Source organism: Lycium ferocissimum, chromosome 1, assembly GCF_029784015.1.
Source record: "Lycium ferocissimum isolate CSIRO_LF1 chromosome 1, AGI_CSIRO_Lferr_CH_V1, whole genome shotgun sequence".
NCBI classification, from domain to species: domain Eukaryota; kingdom Viridiplantae; phylum Streptophyta; class Magnoliopsida; order Solanales; family Solanaceae; genus Lycium; species Lycium ferocissimum.
In genome coordinates this window covers 642,336-662,606 of record NC_081342.1, presented here as the reverse complement: position 1 = coordinate 662,606, position 20,271 = coordinate 642,336, and the positions used below count along the sequence as shown (strand labels likewise).

The 20,271-nt window shown below is 34.5% G+C and overlaps 1 protein-coding gene across 1 annotated transcript; it reads right to left on the bottom strand.

Moving 5' to 3' along the window:
- Window positions 1–8,821: 8,821 nt before the first annotated feature.
- On the bottom strand, window positions 8,822–18,435 carry LOC132065440 (aspartic proteinase 36-like). Its single transcript, XM_059459207.1, has 10 exons — window positions 17,962–18,435; window positions 15,987–16,116; window positions 15,605–15,852; window positions 13,826–14,050; window positions 12,526–12,688; window positions 12,318–12,391; window positions 11,524–11,611; window positions 10,831–10,906; window positions 9,824–9,895; window positions 8,822–9,404 (listed from the first exon to the last, which is right to left on the bottom strand). Exons 1-10 carry the CDS (start codon window positions 18,174–18,176, stop codon window positions 9,244–9,246), a joined length of 1,452 nt encoding a protein of 483 aa, XP_059315190.1. The 5' UTR covers window positions 18,177–18,435; the 3' UTR covers window positions 8,822–9,243.
- Window positions 18,436–20,271: the final 1,836 nt, after the last annotated feature.

Below are 20,271 nucleotides of genomic sequence, written 5' to 3'. Positions count from 1 at the left end.
TTCACTTTCTGTTCCCTTTAATTTATTGCAAATACTGGACAAATCTATTAAAAGGGTATTTTGACCAAGAAATTCTTCAATGGAACAAGAAGATTTTTAAAAGAACACTTGCGAAATGTCTTCCATTTAACAAAAATGAACAAGTAGACTTTTTAAGCAACACACCAACTTTGTCATTTTGTATATTTTTTTGGGTCAAAGGATAATATATAGTACATAATATATTAAATATTGTAGTATAAAGCTTGACTTTGTCCCTAAACAGTCTTTTTTCAAAAACTAAAGTTGCAAAAGGTGAAGGGACTTCATAAAGATTTGGTTTATGATCCCAAATGACTCGATCAACACGAATTTAGAAATCTAAAAACAAGTTTTGCTCGATTATATATATATATATATACAGAGAGAGACACACGAAGTGTAACTTTTTCTATATTTTCTAAATGTGTAAATCGGTAAAAAGCTAACCACTCAAAAAAAAAAAAACCTACAATAAAAGTGTTAACATGCATTTCTAAAATATATTCTCAATAATAGGTATTGCTTATGAAGACGTTTCTTTCCATTGAGCCTGTCTTTCGAAAAGTCGATATGCATGAATTTCTAGAGAACATAGGTCATTGGAGATAATTCCTTCCACGTGATTTTAAGTCTACCTCTTATTTTTAATATCGTCACTCACCATAGTTTCGTACCTACATATATACTGGTGCATTTAAAATCGATAAGACATGACCAAAAACGATGTTTTATTTATCTATTGTCGATGTGTGCTACTTTAACTATTGGAACAAGTCTTCTAAATTTCCCCTTCAGAGACAAGTTAATAAATATTTCTATTATGTCCAAATTAATTAGCCATGCTTAATATGTTATCAACAAAGACCTTGCATGAGAACTAGCCGAATTACAAAATCAAGCAGGATTTTGATCATGTCCGATTAATTATTTATATTCCCTTTCAAGTTCTTTGTCAGCAGATAAGCATCACAAAAAGTTATCATTATAGAAAGAAAATGCACATCAAATTGTTGATTACTTCCTTGCACTACAGAAACTATATAATTACACTTGAAAGAGCTAGAAAAGAGAGAGAAGAGTTTTATAAAATAGGTAGTTTATGCCTACCTTTTTATCTAAAAGCATTTGACGGACACAGTAACTCATGAATATACCTTTACTGATGGAAGATAACAGATATCTGGTAAATTAATCGAAACACAACAAATCAATAACATCGCTTTTATTTATTAGAAAAAATAAAGATGGAGAATACTTGTCATTGTATTGACAGTATTAGACGGCGATTTTGGACGACTTGGTCCAACCGATAGCCGTTTCCACAATCAAATGTCGGATTATTTAGTCCTTGGCTAATCAAGCAAGTAAAAACAAATACATATGATTATTACATCTAATTTCTTTTAAACATGAAAAAAGATCCAAATTTATCTCATTAATATTCCAATTTGCTGAACTTTGGTATCCGTTACACTTGAGTTATCTCATGCCTTATCGATAGCAAATCACCTTGTATTGTGCCATTAACGAAGCTTCAGTGTGAAACAAGCGGACTCCGTCAAATTCTTCAAGAAAAAATGACATAAATTTATTCATTAATTTGTCACTATGGTTTAAAATTAACCTTATATTGGAGATTCATAAGAAGTGAAGGATACAAACGAGACTTTTTTCTTAACAATACAAAAAAGATAAAAAATTTAACCGAAAACAAAAATACTCCCTCCAAAATAGTACCGAGATAAAATTGATCATTTCTCTTTAGACATTTATCTTGTTACCTATGCCAAAATTAAGACACGACAGATACCATGGTCGATTGGTCTCATCCCTATTTGAACTTTTGTTATGTGCTGTGTACCATACTTATCAATCATACCAAAATGTTGGCTAGATAAGCTCTAGCTAATTAATCATGAGTCATGACTGGTCTTTTCTGTATCCCCACATATATACATCTTTCAATAATGTATTCAATAATAATATAGCAACACATTTGTCAGCTCAATGTGAAATTGATATGATTGACCCCACATTTGGGACTGCTAGATAAATGGGATATGTAGATGAATAAGCCATCACTTTCGCAGAATTTGTTTATTTATTTAAAGCTTAATTTGAGTGCCACACCTTCTCTACGGAGTATAATTAATGAAATGTTGCATACAAATGTCATAATCATTTTGCCTGTATTCTTGAAGCAAAGGATTTATAATTGTCTGGATATAAACTAGTAGGAACCTTAATAATGCTTTGATCAAGAAATCAAGTATCACTACCAAGAAAAAGAAAATAAAAATTGTGTAGACTTGCTTTGAGCACTCTAATTTCTTCAAGAAAAATAATGTCAGAAGCACGATCCTGCTAATTAAGGCCACAAGCGCATCGTCTACAGAAAGGACGAGATGGCAGATATACACCTGCGGCGGACCAACCGACCTAATCCTAAAGTGCAACAACGAACATTTAAACTCGACAACTCAAATATATAGTATTCAAGCTGGAATTACCGCAGCTATTAGACTCCAAACTTGTCAAAATAATCTGATGCTTAATGATACATATAACTTAAAACTCTTTTCTTTAATTAGAGGATATGTCAAGCCGAAGACAAATCACAATGGTTCGCATTTTCACAGTCTTAACTAATAGTAAATATTAATCCTAAAATGTATAAAAATACACTAGATAAACTGCAAAAATTTATATACCAAAAGGGGTATAACGTGGGCTGATCCACGTTATACCCCAACTTTTTTTTTTAATTTGTCAGATTCAACGAAACCGAAAAAAAAAATTGCCATAAAACGTGGATCAGTCCACGTTTTACAAAATATATTTTGTGTAAAACGTGAATCCCTCCACGTTATACAAATATATATTTGTAAAACGTGGATCCCTCCCGACTCTCATTCAGTTGTTGCCCTAAAGTTTTCATCGTCTCCTCCGCCTCTTCCTCCATCTTCAACTTACAGAATTTTGATCTCCTTCTCCTTTTCCTTCTCCTCCATTTATTTTCTTTTTCCTAATTTTGAAGCAACTTGTTCATCCTTATCTTTTGTTGCTATCTAAATTAAGGTATTTTTTCTAGCTCATATAATTGTATATTTCTAGTAGATGTAGAATATTTGTTTGTCTTATATATCTTAATTGTTATTTTTTATTTGTGTTATTTTAATACGTATAAGATATATGTTTGTCTTATTTGTGTTATTTTAATTTGAACTTAAGATATGATTGTTAGAAGCTTCCGATTTGTTTAGTAGCACTTTTGAAGAAATTTGTTGTTATGTTACCGTTATTTTTGTGGATTGTTATATAAAATTTCGATTTGGTGACACTCTTCGATAATACATATGTTTCCTTTTCAATGCTCAACTGAATACTTGTTTTCTCCAATTAAAAATTAGTGCGCTTTAGATATTTACATAAGAGCTTTAGGAAGATCTACTCCTAAGTGGTTAACATTATCAACGGTCCAACATTATTTTTGTGGAATGTTATACCCTTTAATGTGATATTTATATTCGAAAATGAAATTTAATTGTCAAAATAAAGATACTTGTGTCATGATAATGCTTTATTAATGGGACCTAAGTCTAAGTGTGGATAATGATTTTGTCTATACCTTTATAGGCATTAATGTGGTCCACTATCGTTAGTTTCTAAATAAGGCGAACGGAAGTCGACTTTATCTAGAGTGCATATTTGTTCGCTAAAATTGGAATAATAATTTTTTTTTAATAGTAAGTTACTCCAAATAGCTTGCTTTGACTTTAATTTTTTTTTTATCTAAATGCGAGCTTCCACGGGTATGCGTACATCCAATATGTTATGTGTTAACACTCTAGGAGAAGCATCGATCACTGTGCTGTGTGGATGGTGCCTCGACAGACCGACCGGATGATATTTCCACGCCGCGCGGATACCGAATTTTGGAAGCACGTGAAGAGTCATCCTTTTCATCCTCGCATCCTTGACTACTTTGGCCCGTGCGGATTTTGATTATGTATCCGATTACCGCACTTATTCCCGAGACGCACACATTTCATCCGCGTACGGTGAGGCGACCATCACATTACAAGTGAGATCATGTTTGGTACGGTTGTTGGTCGAATGATGTTAATGCAGAAATATAGGTATTGTTGAAGGGCAACAATTAATCACAAGCTATTGGTCGTTTGGGCACCCGTCCGGATTGTTTAATGGTGTTAGTAGGAGAGAATATGTTAAAGGCTTAGATGACATTACGCATCGACCCCGTAAATTGTCGCGCAGGCAACAATGTTAGGTTGTACTTGCTATGGCTTTTGGCAAGACGATATTTCCGGATAACTGACACTTAATTTAGACTATATGCGTGATTAGCAACGAGTAGACAAGTGTGTGTGAAAGCATTGTCATATTTGTATATTTGTTTATGCCGCGCTTCGTCGAAGAGAGAGATTCAGTACGTGACCTTTAAAATTATATAATTTTATTTCGTTGTCCTATTTGGTAGTTATAAGGTTTTTATGTATTTATTTTAAATTTTTAATATAGGTTTGGGGGGAGCATTATACCGACGCAGCCCACCACCTGTGGCCCTTCGGCCCACACGCTCTTGCACGAAAGTGGACTCATCGTAAAGCTCGCGAAACGAGGCACGTGTTGTGCTACCCATACGTGAGGGACGTATTGGACAACCTAACAGACGGTCGTGTATTTTATCATAATTATGGTTGTTAATGGCGTTTTGATATAATTGTTACGCTTGTGTGTAATTTATTTATTTTATTATCATGTAATTTTATGTTCTTTCACAAGGCCATCAAACTCCCCGAGTGTCGCCCCGCGTGGCCAAGTTCCCCTTATTTGTGGGATCTATCGAGAGTGGCACATTTATTTATTAGAAGCAACATATTCTCGGACCATGTGCCGAGATTGATCTTTCTCATTACAAACGTGATAAACGGTATGCTATAACAAATGAGGTTCAACAAAATTTTGCACACACGCGAGCTTTTTGTGGGAAAATCGTCGCAAAAGGGTAGCCGAGTATGAAACCGAAGACCCGTAGTCATTATCGAGTATTTTTATTGGTATCCGTCACTCGCTCACTTTTATAGAAAATCCGCACATAATGTGCCTAGAGGATACCAACACATCAAATGTCGGTACGTACATTACATTCCATTAGACCACTATCAAATCTTGTTATTTAATTTTTTTATTTTTTTTAGGCTTTAGGACATAATCAAGACTATCCAAGATCCAACCAAGTCTAATGTTGAAGTAAGGAAGTACATATGTTTAGCCGCATTATTACAGGTCCATGGCCGCCGCTCGGGGGACGCATGTTCTCCTCGCCAACGTTTTACAACAAAATGTTTTGTTGCAAAAACGATCCAATTCATTTTCTCAAAACGTTGGCCTGCCTACGTTTTGCAACAATTCATTTTTTGAACTGGCCGGCTAACGCAAAGAATAATTGATTCTTGAAATTTTTTTTTGCCAGAGTACGTCAAATCACGCATGCAACCGTAAAAGCAAAATAGTAAAATAATTTGTAAAATTATTGTTGTTAAGGCGTAATGTAATGCATGCCAAACACCGCCATGCAATCGTCAAATCAAGCATGCATTCGTAAAATCAAAGAGTACATATATTTTTTCAACATCAACATTATGACAATCAAAGGTCCGTGAATCATTTGTTTTATATACCAGCTTACGATTTGTAGAAAATTCTCCACTTTCGCTCAGAGACTTCATTTTTCAAGAATTCTCCACTTCTCTTGCATTCTCCAATAATTTTTAGATTTGTATTCGTATATTTCTCTCGAATTTTCCACTTCTTCCTTGTAGATTTTATTTTTCAAGAATTCTCCACTTCTCTTGCATTCTCCACTTTTCTTAAACATTTGTATTCGTTGAAAATAATATGGCGGAAAATTATGTAAGAAAGTTAACATAAGAGCCGAGATATAACCGTCGAGCCGGCTCGTACAAAGGTTTCCAATTTCCCTCAAATACGATCGTCTACAACGTGTTTTCATAAGCAAAATGGCTATAACCGATCCTAACCTTTCAAAGGGTTATAAAATCGGACGATATCCAACATCAATTACGGCTAGTGGATTTAACCTTATTTCGGACGATGACTCCTTATCGTTATTTCTTCGAAGTCCCGTTTATATTTAGCAATCATACGCATAGCGACCTGACATGTATGCAAAATAATGTCGAACACCCACCGACGATAGTTTGATATTCGGATACACGTATCTTCTCTTTAGTACATTCAACAAGAAACAATGATGTTAGCCAATCACATAATGCGCAAGTGATATTCCCGGACCGAGTAGTATTCAAGTGAATTAGGTGGCGGAGTATAGTTCGATATTGCCCTACCAAGTAGAGTCATTTACGTAAAGGTAAATATAACGATGTTTTTTTCGCTAAACTAGAGACTTCTAACCTCGAATTTTCCTATGTTTGTAGTGTAACGATTTTGAAGAAAATCCCGTATTAACTTACCCACACAAATTGTTAGCAATAATGATGTAGCTAATGTTGAGTCTAGTGATATCCCATTAGATCTCTAGCATAATTACGGTCATTCTTACGAAGACATTAGTCATGTAACGTTAGCTACCATTCTAATGCGATTCCGTATTTCCCCGTGCTAAGGCCCGATGATCACAGATACATCGACCGCACTCAGATTGTAAAAACCCGAATTTAATGTATTCGAATATCTTTTTATTTGTCGTCCATTTTTAGGGGGTTGATAAGTATTATGCAATTACATGTTATTTGTCAGAAACGAAAGGCGCAACAGATAATATTGTCTCAAAGAAAAGAAAGAGTTCATTTGAGGGTTATTTGCAAGCGTCATATTCGGGACGAGCGGATGATCCGTTTTAGAGAAATTTCAAGTGGTGGGTTTTATCTCCACACGCAGATCTATGATTGATCATTTCAATTTGGACCTAATTGCTACTACGTTGATACCATATATTATGGTCGATCCATACATGTAGAAAAAAATAAAAGGATTGCATTTATTTACTCCTAGTTATAGTAAAAGCACTTTTGGGCGCAGAAAGCTATTGAAATGGTATTTGGTGATTTTGAAACCTCTTTCAAGACATTGCCCGATACATGGTCGCCTTAAAATATTTCAACTGGGGACCGTTCGAGCGGGAGTACGAATCAACTACAATACAATGAACACATCTTCAAGTTTCTTTTCTCCGGGGCTTTATAAACCAAGCATACGGATCGCATCATCTTGCCTGTATTCTTGAAACAAAGGCAAACAATAACATTTTTCCACTTGCATATAATCTCGGGACGGTTCGTGTTGTCGCGGAGACATATATGGACTTATTTCTAACCGTCATCGTGGCAGTGTCCAAACACACGATTGGTTACAACCACCATCCACACACCATAGGTTTTTGTGCCGAGATTTGAAAAGCAACTTCAATAAAAAGTTCCTCAAGTATCACTATCGCAGCACCGGGTTGTTAGAAATAAAATGAGAGAACAAATCAAAACAATGTTGTGGTAGACAACGCCATAAAAGGGGGTTATGACAACGAATGTCTCCGAGTCTTACAACGGTTTATCAAGAAAGCTCTAATCGCCACGGTCCGTTATACGTTTAAAAATCTGATCGGTTTGTCGAGAGAAGCACCCTGTCGATTTGTCGATCATGATAAAAGTTTGGCCGCGCGCCGTTGAAAAAAGAAGTTTGACGAAATCAGAGTCCCTAAAGCATACCGATACGCAAAGAATACAATGCAACCGAAGGGGTCTTTGAGATTCTCGACATTTGCACACGAATGTAAGGGCGAAATATCCATCGCCGAAGCGGAAAAAGTGTTCGCGTGGGAAATGAGAACTACCATATGCCATGTTCATACGCAATTAAATTTTGTGATACGAATTCAACCAAAGGACTATGTTAGCAAGAGTTTTATACAAGCAAACGTACTTGCGGCGCCACCTTTCTCCTTCATTAATCGTTAAACACCGAATACGAGCGAACTTCAGAACGACTACAACTAGAAGTGAGGAATGAAATGGATATCGTATGGCTAGAAAGGTAGTGCATAACAACGAACAGTTATTTCGCTTGTTGGTTTTTATGTTTTTTCTTAACTTGTCGACTTATGTAATCTTCCAAGAATATATAGTATTTAATAGTTATCATGTAATTTAACATTTCTTAGCTTATTAGACGTTTATTTAACTTATATTTTAATATATCAACATATTTAATTATTGATGTTAAAATATTTATTTGAGTTATTCACTAAAATTAACTATATAACTTTAAAAATTAAAAAATCAATAAAATTTTTTTATTAAAAACATAGCCGAATATGAATTAGAGGTCTTACAAACTATTTGTAAAACGGGTGAAAAATTAATGAAACGTATAACGTGAGGAATGACGCTGAATCACAAATTGGACGACCCTCACGTTATACCCCTTTTGGTATATAAATTTTTGGCCGCCCCTTTTAGTTTATACCGTGTATTTTTAATAGTAAATATTATATTCAGTGATGCACCCATGTCAAGATTATTACAAAATTTAATCAAATTGACTCTCAAAGAACCACAAATGAGAAAAGATTATTTCTTTATTTGTTTATGTGTTTATTTCATGATCAAGGTATTTTGTTAGGGTTTATTTTATGATCAAGGTATTTTGTTAGGGTCCTTTCAGAAAAAAATAATCATAAAGATAAGGAAACATAGTGCCCATCAAGCTTATATTAATGCAGTTGCACCAGAAGAGAATGTTCACACAACTCGAAAACTATAAGATATTATAAGAAGACAACAAAAGAAGAAAAGTGTTTTAACTTGTCAAGAAGCCACCCAGCTTCTGTTGCTTGGCTATTTTTGTAGAGTCCGAACAACATCGCTTACCATATCAAAATAAAAATATATGTACAGAGATCTATTTACATTATGCATTTTACAACCCAACTTCATACAAAAATGGAGTGGTATAGTAAATGTTCTATAAAGCAAACAAAAAGGCACCTTCCCAAAGTTCAGTATCTTAAGTTTTCCTATCATCAGCCAATCCTATATGTAAAATATGCACACTCCTACTTGACATCCAGTGAATTGCTGTGCTGTATCAATACTTGAAGAATCCTTTTCAGTATAAAAGCTTCCTAACCCGAGTCTCAAGTACCGGGAGCTAATACTCATGTCAGCTTTGCCCGTTAAATAGAGAATAGTGGAGCAGAGCTGCTAGTAACAACAAGGTTAGAGCCATCTGAGAAGTCAACCTAGAAGCACCTGACAGAGAATGAGCGCCTACTAAATGTACTGATCCAGTAATTTCATCCTTCAATCCGATGCTCGATGAGCCTGTAGGAAACCACAAATTAGAATTTAATGAGTTGGTATGGAGACTGAACGTTGGAGGCAACAATATGACACATCTCTTTAAACTCAAATTTTCAAATTTCCAAGCAGACTCGCAGCATCATTCAGTTTTTCTTTTACCAACATGCCATTGCCAAAACTCAAAAGGCATAATTGTTTTTCTTTATTGACACTTGCTTTAAAATGAACATTAAAGTAGCGAAATTTCCCGAAAAAAGTATTGAGCTAAAAACCGTAAGACTAATATAGTTAAATCTTTTGACCTGCAGATTACTCAAGGGACAAACTACCCCGGTCGGAGAAAAATTCTTCAGGATGAGCAGAAATTAACACAACAGAAGCATAACATCTAATTGCAAAATATCAAAACATAGTTTAGGTGTCGAAGTAGTACAACTTACAGTTATACTCGGTCCAACCAATGGCTTGCTTTTCAAGATCATACAAGACTAGCTTGTTCGAGAGAACCAAATCTGCAAACACCAGTTTACTTCAAGGCTTCAGAAGAAAAGAAGATATCATTTACCGCATTTTTCAATCATCATCTTTTAGTTCAGAAAGATCCAAGGACACCTAAAAGCATGATTGAAAGAAATCACATGCATCTTTTATCAGATTATCATAGCAATTGACAAGATACAGCTGAGTCTACACGCACTATCCCTACAATTTCCTTGACACTTTTTTTTTGGCCTGTCTCAAAAAGATTACTTGTTGTAGGCCCCACTGGAGACACAGAAACAGTTTGGTACTGAAGGTATTTTTGTTTGTTTTTTCCCGCACATTTAGCTTATGTAGGTCTTCCTTCTATATTGAATACCGCGTCCAAGCAAACAAGTGATAGTGCTATGTTACGTATCTCCTGTTTGTTAGTTAGCTAAAGAAAATAATGATGCTGATAATGATGGTCATTGGATATCAACGCAACAAAGAATGTTTATAGAGTATCAATTCCCAAAGAATTTGGAATGTGTTGAGTTGCAAAAGAATATCAACGGAGTGCAAATAACACAGGGCCTAAGTAAACCATTAACATGCAATTATCATCAGTAAAACCTAATAGGAGAATGACAGAAGTACATAAATGGAAGAGAAATACAGAACAACGGAATTAACTAAACGGTCAGCAAGGAGAAGTGCTGAGTTATTATTAAACCAAAACTCATCCACACCTGGTGTTTATACCAAACCAATAGATGCATGTCATGTGTTTGTATATTTACTTTTTTTTCCTTAATCATGGTTAATTAATATAAATTAGCACCTCAATTAATCACTTAACCATGGTAAGCTGATGTGGTTTGGTATAATCACACGGTGCGGATAAGTATTTACCCTTCCTCCAGTTCAAAGCAGCCGGATAATTTGCAATCAAAACGAAATCAGCAATAAGTAGGTAAAAGCAGACCTCCAAAAACCGTGAGGTTCCATTTGTCACGAGATAGACTGCCACTATTTTGCCATCCAATGCAAAATAAATCTTCCTAAAAAGAACAAATAGGAATTAAGTCTCCCTGTTGCGTCTAAACAAAATATGTCAAAGTAATAATTAAGCGTGACCAACAATAAATGAAATGGCAGGTGGGAAGAGGGGCAGTTATATAGAAAAAGGGATGATCCACTTTGATTCTCCGATTATTACCACTTCCAACACCCAACAATTTTATTTAAGGGATATAAGGGATAGCAGCAAAAATAGAATCCCTGAAACAGTAATATCAGCTTTGACTCTGAAGGTGATAGCCTCCATTTTCAGATGATGTGGCTAGTGAAAAGTTCTAAACTGTAAATGCTAAATTCAAAGAAAAATTGAGCAGCAATCAATTTCAATACAAATATTACTCATCTCATAATACTAGAAACACATTATCTAAACTAGACCAACTCATCTACTGCTTCGAGTTATGCAATGCTGAGCACTTGACAGTCTATACTTCCAACATTTTTTATGGTCCTATACTGATACATATAGAACAACTCACCAAGTCCATTCTAAAAAGATAATACTCGAAAAGCCACAAAGTTACTAAGTCCCAGGAAAAAAGAGAATTTGAAACTTTTAACGAGAAAAAAGATGATTTGCAAAGAAATAGATACTTACGTAGGGGAAAAGATACTCATGTGGACGAACTCTTAAAGAAAGAGAATTTTCAAAATGAAAATTGACTCGAGGGAATCCATCATCAACACTGCAAGTTGGACGCAAAAAGTTGCTTTTAAGTTAGTGAATTTGAAGGGCTCAAAAAACTGACACATAACTGCAAGAGAAACCTTCAAGAACAAAGTGTCACCTATGAAAAGATAAAACAAAAAAGACAAGGATCTGGTCCATTAACATAGTTCAGTCTTAGCATGGACCACTAGGGGAACCTGCATATTAGCGGAATGTTTTCCTTTTCTTTTTAATTTCTATTCTTTCCTTGATTAGTAATGAAATATTCAGAGGACGTAATTAATTGTCTGGTAGCTTATATCGAGTGGGTGCATGTTCAACAAATCAATATACATATGGAAAACCATAGCTATTTCAGTACCTAGCAGTGCAGAAATATTTCAGGCTAATGATTGAACTACATATAGACCAGGGTCGAGAGACTGACTAGTAGAAGTAGAATTGAACAAGGCCTCCATTGTCATCTTATTTCCACTAAATAGATATTCAATTTGGCATTAAGATAATTATCAACTGACAGCTTTATCTTGAGATAGAATTGGTAGTCAATATATTTTTAATTGAATAAAACCTATCTCAAGAAGTACAATATAACGTAACTTCCAAATGCCACTATTTCTGGATAAACAAATATAAAGCATAGAGTAGCAGCCTGTTGAACAAATTACACAGATCATCTGCACACACAGCAAACAACTAAATTCACTCAGTATGCACCATACCTTCCAGAGTATTCAAAGCATGTATACTCATCATGAACTGTCCGCAATCCCAGATCAGGTTGCCAGGAGAGTATCTAACAATAATTTAAAATATATAAATGCTTCAAAATGTTAGAAACAAGCATTTAAAATCCAAATTCAAACATTTATGATTCATTTAAGTAACTGAGTGACCTCCAATAGGATTAAGGGAGGATAGCTGAGTTACCTTTTTCACTAGTGGACCATAAATCACCTCAGGAAGATAAGCCAAGGTTGTTCCACTGTCAATAATAACTCCCTGGTTCACTCCATTTGTAAATACTTCAGCAGAAAGGTTTAGAGATTGGTAACCAACATCAACGCCCGTCATATTGACATTGTAGTGTTGCCTAAATTATTTCAGGATAATGTCAGTCAATAATCTATGAAGCAGTAAAATCATTTTGATTTGCCGAACTAAAGCGCAGATAAGGTGATGCTGAATTAGTCACAAAAATCTGAAAAGAGAAGAACGTTACTGGGAAGACCAGTTGTACTGGAGATCTTCTTATAGATAAGGTATTTGTTAGAAATACAGGGAGAATAACAAAAAAGAAGACAGATTAACAATTTAAGCAACATCAAGTAAACTCATGTATTGATATTTGCATATGTAGGAGATTTAAAGATCCGTGAAATAGTTAAGTTAAGAGGGCAATCCTTAAAAGGATCATATGAACATGGTTCACACCATTAGAAGAATACGTAATGACGAATGGAGGCTATTACCTCACCATTCCACCATGGCTATAAGAATTTCTTTTAGTGAAAGTTCTCCACTTATGCAAAAAGGACATTAATGAATCTACTTGCAGGAACAGAACTACTGCCCCATATTAATTCATCTTTGTAAGAAATGTCAAATTTAAGCTCGTTGTTCACCACTATGGGTAATTCATGTTTCCAATGTCGAATTTAGGCTTATTGTTCACCATCCGGGTAATCCATGTTTCTGTCACAGACAGGACCCTCTTTACAGTAATAAAGATCTAAATCTTACATCCTATACTGATTGAGTCACAATTTAACTGGGGACCAAGTCCATGGAATTCAGAGGACAGATAAGAAGTAAATGAATATGCCACTTCCGGGAAACAAATTTTCACAAGGTCCCTAGATGTTACTTAAAGTCAATATAAATTACTTGGAATCCTTGAAGAGAAACTACAATGCAAAATATAGTACAGTAAAGGATCCTTTTTTTTTTTTTCCTTCTCTTTTTTTTTCCCGGATGAATAGAAATAAGGGGTCTCATCAAGGCCCTGAAGGAGAAAGCTGGAGTCTGACATGAGGCGAATCAATGAACAATTTCAAATTTTAGGTTGAAGATTTAAAAATTACAACCTAAAAAGAATTAGTCTCCTGGTAAAATGCTACTGCCAGATATTGGTCCATTTAACATCTATGTTGGCTGAAATATTAAAAGCCAACAAGAAGTGCATTAAAATAACCAAATACGTTAGAAAGTAGCGGGACAGTTCACATACTGGTTTGGTACTAATGCTGTCATGATTACTTTTGGTTTGACAACGTTCCCAATGGCAAATATACCACCACCATTTACACCATCCAAGCAATGAGCAAACATTTTCTTCACTCGTCCAGATGAAGACAGCTGGGAAAGCATCGATGAATTTGATTTCCCAAATCCCAGAACCCCATCAAGAGCGTCATCAGAGGACCTTAGATCTATAGACTGTGTACCCCCACACCTGCCCAAACAAGAGGAAGAATGTCAATAAACTAAACCCAAGAGAAAAAGAAGAAGAATAATAAATGAACTAACAGAAAATGTGCCACCAGATCTCAACCCAACTTAGAGGTTGTTCGACCAAGCTTCCAATCTGCTTAGTTTGATGAATACTTTGTCAAATGGAGTTTCAGAAAAGTACTTTAGAAGCGCATTGGTTTATTATTATAGAAGCAGTCTGCATTTGACCCATCATTCAAAAGTGTTTTTGAAAATCAAATTACTAAAAGAAAAAGACATGTAAAGATTCACTTTTCAGTTAGTACTAATACAAAGAAAGGTTTCAAATATATAAAGAGTAATTCTAATTATGTCTTTCAATTTTATTTAATGAAAATGTAAAAAAAAAAAAAAAATCACAAAATAGAGAGAGGGATCATTTTTGTAGGACATTGGTCATAGATGTGTTGTCGATAATGCATGAGGTTAGATTTTGTCCATATAGTTGTAATATTTGGTAAATATAATTCTTTTTGTAAGGAGATGCTACTTGTTCCAGCTTCTTCCCCTCAGTACAAAACGACTTATATTACTACTTAAAGGCACTTTTTTCCCCAAAAGCTTGGCCAAGCACCTTAACTCCCCAAATAATAAGCACTTCTCTTAAACTACACACGCTTTTTAACTTTAGGAGCTTGGCCGAAGAAGTTATAAAGCACAATCATGGGCTCCAAATGAGAATATTCAACATTAAAAATCTCCAGAATCAATGCAAGCATCTTAAATTATTAGGCAACAAAATGCTATTAGATCTAGGCTGGTGCAATTGTATTTGCATTGTTTTGGTGGTGCAACTTGTTTCACGTGCCTTCATCAACGTCTTTTGGCAGACAACACCTATCAACCCCAACAAAAAATGTTGATGACCGAAAGTTCTACGCTCAAAACTACTAAGGTGGACTTCTAACAGTGCCACCAACAAACAGTGTTGTGCTGATTCTGCTGAAGAGTTCAATTTCAGCAGGTTTATTCAAAAGACAGCTGTAAATGGAAAATAAACTAAACAATAACAGGAAACAACTTCAAGTACGTATAAATTCATAAATCAACGACTCATGAACTGAAAATAGAGCAAATCAGTTAATCAGGGATAAATTTGCCAAATCGCTTGAGCAGATGTAAATATTTTGCTTTTGACTATTTTCCAAATCCCATAGCATGAACTTCCTCAAGCATCGAACTCTCTCTAAGGAAAGACTATGAACAGAAACAATAGATATTAGAGGAGATATCCCCAAGTTACAAAAGTTAAAACTTATATTAATAAACTAAATGTTGCCCCAAATAAGTCTTGATATTTTGTGGAAAAGACCCTGGGCTCATAACGATATTGGAGCTACAAAAACACACTATTCAATACATTGTTAGGGGCACGCATTTACAATGTTTTCTTCCTGTAGGACTTTTCCTTCAACTAATAAGTGTCTAGACATCAAGTTTCAGTTGAGGATTATATGATTTCTACAAGCTACTGAAGTACTTTCTGTTCTAAGAATACATCCAACATACATCTTACCCAAAAATTACAGTTCCATTTGTTGAGTTAGTTTGGAGATCACCAGACACCTGATCATATTGAACAACGTCCTCCACAAAGTAGCCCAAACTATAGCTTCCATCTCCATAATTTTCACTGAAATAACATGAGTTGTTACCATAGCAGCCTGATACCGAACCTCTATTGACATCCTTGCAGAACTGGTGTCCACAAGAAATTAATTTACCAGAGAGAGAATCCTTTCGATTGTAGAATGCTAGCTCCAGCTGCCCAAAAGCACATTTAGATTACAAGGGAGGAAGAGAGCCTAACAAATATCTTCTTCTTTTTTTCTCTTTTCTGGGAGCAAGCATATACAGAGAGCTGAATAAGGATACAATCAAAAAGTTAAGAAACGTACACCGTGATATCCTCTTCTGGGGCATTGATCACATCCAACGCAGTTAACCCACATTATGTCGCTTCCCGTATCCACTTGCACATAATAATCATTTGATGGTGTTCCAATCCCAATCTTGGCATAGTAAAGCCTAAAATATATTAAAATTCAGATTATAACTACAAATACAATAGCAGGCTTAAAATGACCCAACATGGTAAAAAGGTAAGGGTTTTCCAGAGCAATTTGCTACATAAGATATTGCACAAAAATTCCATGGATCATTCTTCAATTTATTCAAGAACTAACGTTGTAAGCCTTAGCCCCGAAATACTATTATTCAACCTACGGATTTTATATTTGCACAAGATTATTCAACATCAAACATCTTCATAAACTAATAATCAACTACATGAATATACTTTTGTCGAACATTTACAGACTTCGGAATTTTAATCGTCCAGTAACTTCCGCGAAATTCTGTCAAGTCAACTAGAAATTCAAAATCCAAAGCACTAATCAAGCTTCTACTGACATATTTAAGAAAATATTTTCATGCACAACCAAAAGAAGCATATATATGCCTATCATATCATTACTAGGGAAACATATATTCTCCAGCAGTTGCTCTTCACTAAGATGATGAGCTACCACAAACTAAAGCACGTAACTTTTCTGCTATCATATAAATGCCAACTTTACGCTATTCACTAATTGAATTACAAATTGTGTTCACCACGGTACAATAGTCCATTAGCGATTTGGAACGCTAACTTCGGCAATCCAGACTATTATCCTTTTAATTTATAAACAGTAGCAACTTTGCCATTAAACTCAACTCAACTTAGAAAAACCCCAACATTAATAATTTTTCCTCTATAATTCAAAGCAGCCTATTTTAGCAAATTAACTATCAACTAGCAGCAACTTCCAAACCCATTCCTATTCAACAAACCAAAATAATCAATGTAGAAAAATAACATAATAGAAGTCTATAACCACATAAGTAAACATGCAACACCACACATTCAGTTTACCATCCACAAATAGGAGAAAGTAACAATATAAGCAATAACAGTACATGTAGTAAAGCCCGACGTACAGCACATCAAACAACAGACTTAAGGGTCGTTTGGTAGGACGTATTAGAGATAATAATACTGGTATTAGCTTTGGTATCATTTAATCCCTTGTTTTTTCAACCTATAGATAACTATTCAGTAATATTCTTATACAACACTAGTACTATTCCTATTCTAATACACCGTATTAATTTAGAAATTATACAATGCATGTTATTTAATATACCCGTTGTCCCAATTTATGTGGCACCTTTCTGATTTCGAAGATTCAAATAAGTTTTTCTTTGACCACGATTTTTTCAATGTCTATAGTACTTGATTATGTAGTTTTCAAAATATGCAAATTTTATCGCAAAAAAAAAAAAAAAAAAAAAACTTACAAATTCTTTTTCCGAAGACACAGTCAAAATTAACAGGTTTGACTCTCGAAATCCGAACTGTGTCACATAAATTAGGACAGAGAGAATACAACAAACCAAATAGTCAGATACAAAATAATGTCAACATAACTAATCCCCAACATTACTCATCCTATCTTTACTAATATACACCCTATTCAGCGGTGAATTGATTAAATGGCCCTCTACAAAATACAATAGATCATCTATGTGTTATGCCAGAATCGCCCATGTATGCAGAGGGTCATATACCTCTATTCATTTTTGTAAACACCCCTTTTAACAAATTTCCTCCGTATTATTCAGTACTACTATTTTTATACACCCTACCAAACGACCCCTAAACTATACATGTTTATACACTAACTATAACACGAAATCTTCATTAGTTTAACTAGAGTCCTACACCATACCTAACGTACAAGTATATAAGCATGAAGTACACATACAATACAAAACAACAAGTAAAAAAAAAAAAAAAAAAAAGAGTATATTATGCATAAGAAGTGCACTGACCCGACTGAATCGGGTCGACCCGTGCCGCCAATAGGGAGGTCAACGCCGGCGAGAAGTCTGAGATGACGTTTTTCATCATGGGCTTTTAGGGCACTGAGAGTCCGCTCCGACCCGGTAAATTTGTAGTTCACTTTAATTACACCTTCAATTCCACCATTTACACTTCCAATTATAAAAACGAACAATAAAAAGTAACCCAATTCGAATTTCAACATTATGATAGGGAAAAGAAAAGAGAAAAAAAGTGGAAAGTGGGATTGAAATTTAGGAATTGGGAAGAATATTTATTTTATCAAAAAAAAAAAAAGTATAAGAATTTGGGTGTTGACTGTTGACCTCTGATGGTGGAGGTCGTTGTTTCTCTATTGGTTGTTTTTGAAAAATGGAATTTTGGTACTAAAATCAAAAGGGAAGCACAAAAGGGTATTTTTTTTGCCATTTAGTATAGGGAAATTTTCAATACCGGCCAACAGAAAGTATTACGACATGTAGCCATTTTAGTTTATGCAATATTATACTTGGAGAAAATATCATACATAATGTATCAATCTTGTATAAAAATATATAATAGTATATAAAAGATGTTTATATACAAATGTAGGTTAAACCGGAAACAAACTCAAAATATGGGATGAAGCAGTGTAACTATTTTCTCCCCGTAAAGGTAACTTTCCCTTTTACTTTCTTCTTTGTTTCATTTTTTTTTTTTTTTTTGTAGGGGTTGCTAATTTGGAAACGACATTTCTTTTATAAAAATAAAATGAGCAAAAAATATATTTGAACAAAAAGAAAAAAAAGACTTTTTAAATTTATCATCAATAATATGAAATGGGATGATGGACTTCTCCATCTAACTAGAGATCGATAAGTAATTACTTAATAGATAAATAAAGCATCATCTATTCATCTTAATGTGCAAGTATGTAGATTTAAGTATACGTTTTCTATTGATAATACATTTGTTCTATGCTCTAGAATATAAAAGTAAATCAAAAAGTATTGATTATCTTCTCCTTGTGTTGTTAAATCTCGGGTTTAGCCTAAAATTTGTTTATTAAGAAAAATCAGTTGAATTTGTTTGAAAAGGTTTTTAGCAACAAAATTATTTCAATTATTTGTAAATCTTTCATTGAAGGTTTGAGGCAACGAGTAATAATTAAAAAGCTAGGCCAGACAGTTAATAATAATCGAAGAATTGAGTATTAAAAGATAAAACAATTCTTGTTCGATCTCGTGAACAGTAATGTAAATTGGTTTAACGATGAAGGAATGTTTCTATAATCTAATGTTCACGATGAAAATTAGAAAGCAATGGTGTATTCATGTGAAATACTAGAGGATACAATTTTGGGATTGGGGGGATTATATATTTTACCTAACTAACCAACTTGCCTAACCTTAAGCGCATTTGTGCGTAATATGGCGCAACCTGTAGGCTCGTTTGCTGAAGGTTATTTGGCAGATGAAATTCTAACATGATGCTCAAGATATTATGAAGATGTTGAGACAAGAATGAATAAGCCGAGACATAGTGATGATAAACCTGATGATGTTGACTATCATGAAAAGGAAATTATGTTCCCAAATATTGGCAAATCAGTAGCGGGTTCATAATTTAAGCTACCACCAATGTAGAAGCTACAAGCACATCGTCATGTGCTAGTTAACGTCATTCCAGCAGCTGACCTATTTCTCCAGTAAGTTTATTAGAAAAAAATTACACAAATTGTACTCCATATTGTTTTAACTTATTCTCTACATAGGGAATTTAGGATAGAAACAAAGAGAAGGTTAAGGAGTCGAACTCGGTCGGAATCTGCGATAGATAAAGTTGTACACAAAGAATTTGTTAACTGATTTCAAAAGCCAGTGAGTGAAAGTTATATCATATTTTCTTCCTACTGTGGAGATTTTAATCAATCATGTAATTGATATGGCTCATTCTCGATGTCAGATTTTGAATGACGTCAACAAGCATTCAATGGATCGTAGGTGGCTTGCAGTTGGACCACTTGAAGAAGCTAAGAGATTCACCGCATGCAATGTCAATGGATTTAATTTAGAACTCTATCACGAGAGCAGGGGCTGAAAACTCAAAACAGTGGAGTAGTTGGTACAATTGATACTAGAAGGTATGCAAGAAACTGTGACAACAATATTGGCATCACAGGCCCAACTTGTATTTTATGTCGGTGATGAAAAGGAAAAAGAATGGAGTGTTGTTGTTCATCAAACCAAGAGACTTGTATGATAAACGTTATTTAGAAATATGACTATAAGATTTTAAAAGTTTCAAATGACCACTACTTC